The sequence below is a fragment of the Manihot esculenta genome, chromosome 8 (genome assembly GCF_001659605.2).
Source record: "Manihot esculenta cultivar AM560-2 chromosome 8, M.esculenta_v8, whole genome shotgun sequence".
In the NCBI taxonomy this organism is placed as follows: domain Eukaryota; kingdom Viridiplantae; phylum Streptophyta; class Magnoliopsida; order Malpighiales; family Euphorbiaceae; genus Manihot; species Manihot esculenta.
Genome location: NC_035168.2, coordinates 34,110,933 through 34,118,486, shown reverse-complemented (window position 1 = coordinate 34,118,486; position 7,554 = coordinate 34,110,933). Strand labels below are relative to the sequence as shown.

At 29.6% G+C, this 7,554-nt stretch overlaps 1 protein-coding gene across 4 annotated transcripts; it reads left to right on the top strand.

Annotated features, from left to right (window-relative positions):
• Positions 1-728: 728 nt before the first annotated feature.
• Positions 729-3,497, top strand: LOC110620390 (protein TIFY 9). 4 transcript variants are annotated; one of them, XM_021764107.2, is made up of 6 exons: positions 729-937; positions 1,017-1,206; positions 1,295-1,382; positions 1,484-1,582; positions 1,674-1,734; positions 3,037-3,497. In XM_021764107.2, the coding sequence occupies exons 1-6, from the start codon at positions 835-837 to the stop codon at positions 3,039-3,041; spliced, it is 546 nt and encodes a 181-aa protein (XP_021619799.1). In that variant the 5' UTR covers positions 729-834; the 3' UTR covers positions 3,042-3,497. The 4 variants fall into 4 exon arrangements, with proteins under 4 accessions (XP_021619799.1, XP_021619797.1, XP_021619800.1 ...); XM_021764105.2 differs by having other exon boundaries at positions 730-937; positions 1,484-1,577; XM_021764108.2 differs by having other exon boundaries at positions 730-937; positions 1,677-1,734.
• Positions 3,498-7,554: the final 4,057 nt, after the last annotated feature.

Genomic DNA, 7,554 nt, shown 5'->3' with positions numbered 1-7,554 from the left:
TGAATTGCTTTCGAATTAAAAAAACTAAATATAGCACATAATAAAACAGTTTATAGGTTATCAAATTAAATTAAAATTTATTTTTTATAATATTGATTAATTAGTCTATTAAATAAAAATATATAACAATAATTTTTTTCATAAAAAATAATAAAAATAATGTATTAAAACATATTTTTCTTAACCTCTCCAAATACTTTTACTCAATTATATTTTTTCTATTTCATAATTTTATTCATTTTTCATTTTTTAGTTATTTCAAAATTATTTTTTTTACGTTATAAAAATATATGAATTTATTATTATAATTTATTTTATTTTATTTATGAGAAATTTCTCAAAATATTTATTTAGTATTTAATAAAATTTAATATTTTTAAAATAAATATAATAAAAAAATTAATAAAAAATATTTTTTAATATATATATATATATAATAAAAGTGGTTAAAAATTATAAAATGAAAAGTATTTTTTAAAATGAGTTTTAGCTGTTAAAATTTAAAAATATTTGAATAAAATTGATATTTAATTTGATAAATTTGAATAAGTAGCCAATTGTAGTGGGCCTGGAACTGTGCGCTTTTAATGCTGGCACGGACACCTCGTGCAAGGCGTGTGCCATCCGCCGTGCGAGCGGGGACAACCCCTAAATATATAGTATTATTTATTTATCATTTTTTGAATGGATTTATTTATTAGTCTCATGTAACTCGTGCCTTTTAACGTACTTCCTCCCTTTATTAAGGTCCCTCCACTTTCTCTTCTCCTCTCGCCTCTGCATTCAAGTTATCTGCCTTCACGACATTCTCATTTTAATCATAAGCAACTTAAGATGTCCAGAGCAACAGTCGAGCTCGATTTCTTTGGCATGGAGAAACAGATCTCCGCTGAGCCTCGCTTCCCTAAGTTCCTTAATCGCCAGAGGAGCTTTCGAGGTCAGTTTTTCTTCTTCTTCTTCTTCTTCTTCTTCTTCTTCATGTTTTTTGTGCAGTCCTGACGATTTTTTTTTGGCAGATATCCAGAGCGCCATTTCAAAAATCAATCCTCAGGTTCTCAAGTCTGTCATTGCCTCTGGTTCTGCAAATCTCCAGAATCCTGAAAATGGCTATCAGTGCGATTCAAAAAAGTTATTTTCGGTGCCTTCCACTCCTAAAGAAGAACAGACTCCATTTCCCCATTTACCGGTCTATTCTCCTCTTCAGAGGTGCCTAAATGCTCTAGTTTCATCTCTGTACTACTTTAATGTGACTCGTGATAATTCAATTTATTGACTAATAAAAAAACAATTTTAGGCCTGCTGTGGAGAATCCTACTGAAACTGCTCCTTTGACGATTTTCTACAATGGAACCGTGGCGGTTTTCGATGTTCCTCGAGATACGGTAGGCAAAGATAAAAGATATGGCATGCTTATCATTTTAAGAACAACAAAGAAATTTTAATAGTTATTTCTCACATATTGAAGTTCGAATTGATTGTACAGGCGGAGTCTATTTTGAAACTTGTCGAAAATGGTTTCTCCAAATCTGTCGAATCAACCAATCAACAAGAAGTGCTGAAGAATACTCTTGATGGAGGTGAGGCAGTGAATACCCCTTAATTTTATTCCAGCAATTATACAGTTTTTTATTTATTTAAAAAAAAAAAAATCGAAATGTGTTTATTATCATTAGCAGATCTGCCGATTGCTAGGAGAAAGTCGTTGCAGAGATTTCTGGAGAAACGCAAGGAAAGGTAAAACCAAATCTTTTGTTTGAATTTTTGTTTACGAAAAGAATCTTCTAGATCCGAATGTTAGTAAACGTGACTCTTTATTTTTCCATGAACGTGTTTAACCATTGAATTTCTAGTTTTTTTAATAGAGAAGCGTGGTTATATAAAATTTTTTATTAAGTCTAATTCTTAACCATAGAAGAAAATATTTTCAAGAAAAAATTTATGGTGATTTTATTTTAATAAAATTTAAAATCATAATATTATATGAGCATAAATTTAGTATTAATTTACACATTTAAGTATTAATTTACACATTTTAATAGAGCTGAGCAGTATTCGGTTCAAATTAAAAAAATCGATTGAATTAAATTAATTTTAAAATTCAGTTTGGTTTTTTATTCAATTTGATTCTATTCGATTTTTAATTTTAAAAATTTCGGTTATTTCGGTTCGATTCAATTTTGATCAGAAAAAAAAATTAAAAAAATTAAATCGAACCGATTAGTGATAATAATATATTATTTTCAATAATATAGAGAAATTAAATTATATTAATATTAAAATATTTTAATTAAATTTTAAAATATTGAAAATAAAGTGTAAAAAATAAAAAAATTATTAAAAATCGAAACTGATCAAATCGAATTGAATCGAACCGAATCAGACCGGTTCGATTTGGTTTCTGACCAAAATCGGTTTGGTTCGGTTTTTATAAATACTAAAATTTTGATTTTTGATTTATTCGGTTCGGTTCGATTTTGAACCGAACCGACTGAATGCTCACCCCTATATTTTAATTGATATAAAATTTATTATCATATAAAATTCAATATTAATTTACATTTTTTTAGCAATGAAATTATGTAGACAAGCTGTATATATTGAGTAAAAAATTATAGGCTGGATACATAAAGAACAAAATAAAAATTTTAAATATTATTATCTTAAAATTTAAAGGTAAATTCTTGTACCAGACTTCATTTAAAACAGATACCAAACTTGTCTGAAGCAATAAAAATGCATTTGGTGGGGTCTGACTTGGTCCATGAAACGTGATTCCTTTTATTGCATCAGTCCTATTATAATCTTCTTGATGGAGATGTTAAAAAAATGCACCGAAAGCTTTTTGAGAAGCCCACCAATGTTGACTCAGCGTACCAACTAATACGTATAGGCATTAAAAAATCTCACGCAGTAAGTTAAACACCTTATCAACCATCAACACCTCAATAAATTAGGCAACACAGCAACATTAGTTAGGCCATATAAAATATCACCTCCTCATAAACACTAAAACGCGGTTTTGTTTAAAATTTGCAGGTTGACTTCCCTATCACCTTATGCTTGCCCACCTGATTGTCGTTTATAAAGCAGAATTGAGAAGACCATGAAGGAGTTGTTTCAGGATAGGAGACTTTAAGAATTCTGTTTACTCCTTAATGGCTCTGAGTTGGGTGGTTGGTGTTGCTTTTCTTGTGAGCTTCCTCTTTTGACGCATAGCTAAAGAAAAAACAATATATAAAGATAATGGAATTCGGCTTAGTAGGGCCCATTGAAGTGGTTGATTAGTCACGTTTTAGTAATGTGTTTTGGGAATTAGGCTAATCTAAAGTTGTTGGTTTCTCTGCTTTGCTGTAGTTTCCTATGGTCATCATTATCTCTAATTGATGCCATTATTTTATCTGCAGCATCTAACCTATTCTTCTAAACTTGTTTTATATAATTTTATTATTTTTTACTCGGTTGTTTAATTATTTCTGTATTTGCTCAATTCCTCCAAACCATGTGTTTTATTGTTTGTTTTTTAGTGATTTGAACATGTTGTTTATGAATCGTTTGAACTCTTCGATTCATTCAAAGATGGCTGTTAGGTCAATTAATCGTTGCTTGGAATGTTTGTTCAATTAATTGTTAACAAAGCTAAATAAATAATGAATAAACAATACAGAAACTAGTACAAACCTTCTTTATTGAATTTCCTCGTGTAGAAAAATGAAAAGAATAAGAAAAGTAAAATATGAAACGTGCAAGTAACAAGTAAAAGTAAATTAAGTCCAAGATGTGTATGATTCTTCAATTTTAAGGGTGTTTTACAAAATCGTTTACCACAGTTAACCGATTAATTCTTGTTATATAAATATTTCATTAAAATGTCCGTAATTTTTGTTTCATACAGTTATGTAATATTTAAATTTTATTATTATTGATAATTCCAGTCATTTTTTTTTTTTAAAATAGCTCAAAACACTTGTTTTATTAGCAGAATTTTAATTTTATTATTAAATATTAATAATTAAATGGATCGAGAGATCAAACTATTTAATAAAAATATTTAATAAGTTTTAAAAATATATAAATCAATTCGTTAATAATCACAACTTAAAAAAAAAAAAGTAGCATATCGTAGCTTAATGGCAAGATAAGGTTACTTTAGATATCAATGTCAAGATTTAAAACTCCCTAGCCAAGCTGAGTATCGGAGGATGTATTGCCTATTCAATTTAAACACCGATTCAAAATACTCTATTTTACAAAGTATATTTTTTTCAAAAAGATTTATTTCAAAGAAATAATTTTCTGAAAAAATGAATTTATTTTTAATTTATAAAAACAATAATATCCACTCAATAATAAATTAAATTACAAATTGATAAATTTTATTATAATTAATTAGGGGAGTGGAATTTATTAATACCCGCTTAGACAAATTACTCTCTTAAAAAAAATAAAAAATATCAAACAAGAAAACTTTTTATTTAGCATTTCATAAAAAATTTATTAATTTTTTAATTAAAGGGGCAAAATATTCCACAGCAAAACTCACTAGTCAAGCCGAGTATTAGGAAGATGTTATTCCCCGGTCAATAGGTGCATAAATTATTGAAGGTAATTCATTTTTGGTAGGCTAACTTGCGGAGTAGGACATCCACCATTTGCAAGTCCAAACTTGGTCACTTTTAGTTCTGAGTCTAATACTTAAAATGCAATAATTTATGGAGCGTTGTAACCATCAACAATTATTTATAAATAGATTATCAATTTTTTAAGCAATAGCTAATTTTTTTATTTATTATTAAAAAAATTACTATTTAGTCTTTATGATACAAAAAAAAAATTATTAATTAATTTTTTAAATTTAAAAAATACATTAAAATATTTTTAACATTTTAAAAATTTACTACTTAATTTTTTTATTAATTTTATAATTAAATATTTTATTACTTAGTCCCTATAATTTTAAATAATGTATTAGTTGATCGCTCAAATTTTTAAAAAAATGTATTGATTAGTCTCCTGTATCAGGAACATTTTAAATTTTTTATAATATTTAACGGTTAAAATTAACGGAAAAATTAATTATTAGACTTTTTAAAGTGTTAAAAACATTTTAATACATTTTTCAAAATTGAAATCGAATCAAAATAATTTTTAAAAATAAAAAATAAATTGAAAAGAAAATAATCAAACTAAAATTTTAAATTAATTTAATTTAATCGATTTTTTTCAGTTTTAACTGTATATTACTTATTTTTAATTAGGATCGACCGTCCAACATAAATAAAAATTAAGAAAAGATACTCAAAGTTTTCAGCACTCTATTTTAAATCAATATGAATAGGTCTCTAACATCACTGGAAAAAGAAGAGTGAAATAATCAAGGGAGAATTAGATTGAGAATTCCATATGGATGAAAGCTCCTCTCTTGGAACACATGCAGGAATTTTGAAGATGTAATTAGTTTCAATTCCACCGGCATGCAAAGACAAATCTCAAACTATTAAAAAAACAGATTTAAGATAAAGCCCTCTTTATAAGTACATGTCTAAGAAATTAAAAATATATATATATTTATTAAAAAAATATTCAAAAGATGAAGAGAGTAAGCTGATAGAGAAAGGAGTGATCTCTTACCTAAAAGAGATAAAAGGACAGACACATAATAGTCGCAAGATGAATGAATGATGCCAAAAAAAAAATACAAATAGAAAAATTTCTTTCTATAAAACCAAAAAAAAAAAAAAAAAAGTTGTATTTTAAGAAATTATTAGTTTTATAATATATAATTAATATTTACCGTTTGATATGATTCAATTCTACATTAAACTATATGATGCTAAGTTTTAATGTTTCTTTGTGTATTTGTTTATATAAAAATTTTTAAAAAGTATTTATATTTTTTAAAAATTTATTTTTGAACTTTAAAATATTTTATGTCAATAATTTATTTTAAATTATTTAAAACTTACATGGTATATTTCAAATAATAAATTTTATATTTTAGGTGATGTCCAGAAAATTAAATGAAATAAAAAACATAAAAGTCTAAGAATTAAATTGAACTTTTTTTCTTACAACTAATTTCTTGGGTACCAATTTTATTATATGGCTGTACATAGATTGCATGGTGTCAGGATCCTAAAGTTTTCGGGAGTTAAAATTGTAATTTTTTGTAACGACCCGGAAATCCGACCCGTTACCGGCGCTAGGATCCAGATCGGCTTAAGGCCGCCGGGACCCGTAGCAAGCCTATATACCTCCTGTAAACCTGTGGAATCCCATACATAACAACATATACATGATCTGTAAAAAATTTTCTTTTCTCTTATCCAAGCAAAACCTGTGCATGCACAAAATCATACATAAACCCCACACTGGAGTCCTCATCAAATACTCCAATGGGGTATCATCATCATACATATCAGCTTGGATAATCATGGTCATTAACATCATTACTCATTAAACACTCTGTACATAATGGGGATTCACACACCTCTAGGTCAAGCACTACTATAATCCTCAATACATCATCAAATCATTCATTACATTACATGGTCATAATTACTCATTACATCATATTCATGTCCACTACCATCTATTACAACATACATGACTTAACTTCACTCTAGCCGACTTCCCGATCTATCATGTACCTGCAACTCTGGGGATAAAGAGAGTGGGGTGAGCTACTAGAGCCCAGTGAGCAGAATAATAAAACATCAATTTAAATCATGCTTTCATGTATGCGCCATAACACAAACATTTCACAACAAGGATGAACTTGTCACCATTTAGCCCCTATCTTTCTTACTTATACATGCCGGGGGCGTAGAGCCGTAGCAGGCACACCCGGACTTCCATAATCTGTCATAGTGCCAGGGGCGTAGAGCCGTAGCAGGCACACCTGGACTCACATAGGCTATCATGACATACAAGGGCTAATGGATCATTCAACATTCATCCACATCAACAACAAAGTATGCAATGCAACATATTCGTGAATTCTAATGCAAACAACCTAATATATCTCATGGCATTCATGACGCGTGAATCATGCTAAAACATTTCATTAATTTGCTTTAAAACTTAGAGTTTATTCCACTCACCTCTGGCTAGCTCTGAAGAGACTCTAAAGCAGCTGGCTCACTGCTGGGGGTCTCGGTTCCTCGGGTCCGAACCTACACAGGTGGACTCAAATGAGGGACCAAACATACATGAACATGACTCTAAAATACTCCCCAAAAACCCCCTAAAACATCCTGAAAACATCACATGAAAACATGCAAGAAATGGCTGAACAGGGCACTTTCGGCGGCAGGTTCGGCGGCCGAAAGTCCCTCCAGAGACGAAAGTCAGGCAGGTTCGGCGGCACCTTCGGCGGCCGAAAGTGCCAGACAGAGACGAAAGTCTCTTTTCGGGGGCACCTTCGGCAGCCGAATGCTGCCTCCACAAGAGGGGTTCGGCGGCCGAAACTACCTTCGGCTGCCGAACCTGGTTTCTGCCAAACGGGCAGAAACTTGGTTCAAATGAACCTCCTGCCTCCCAAAACCATAAATCATG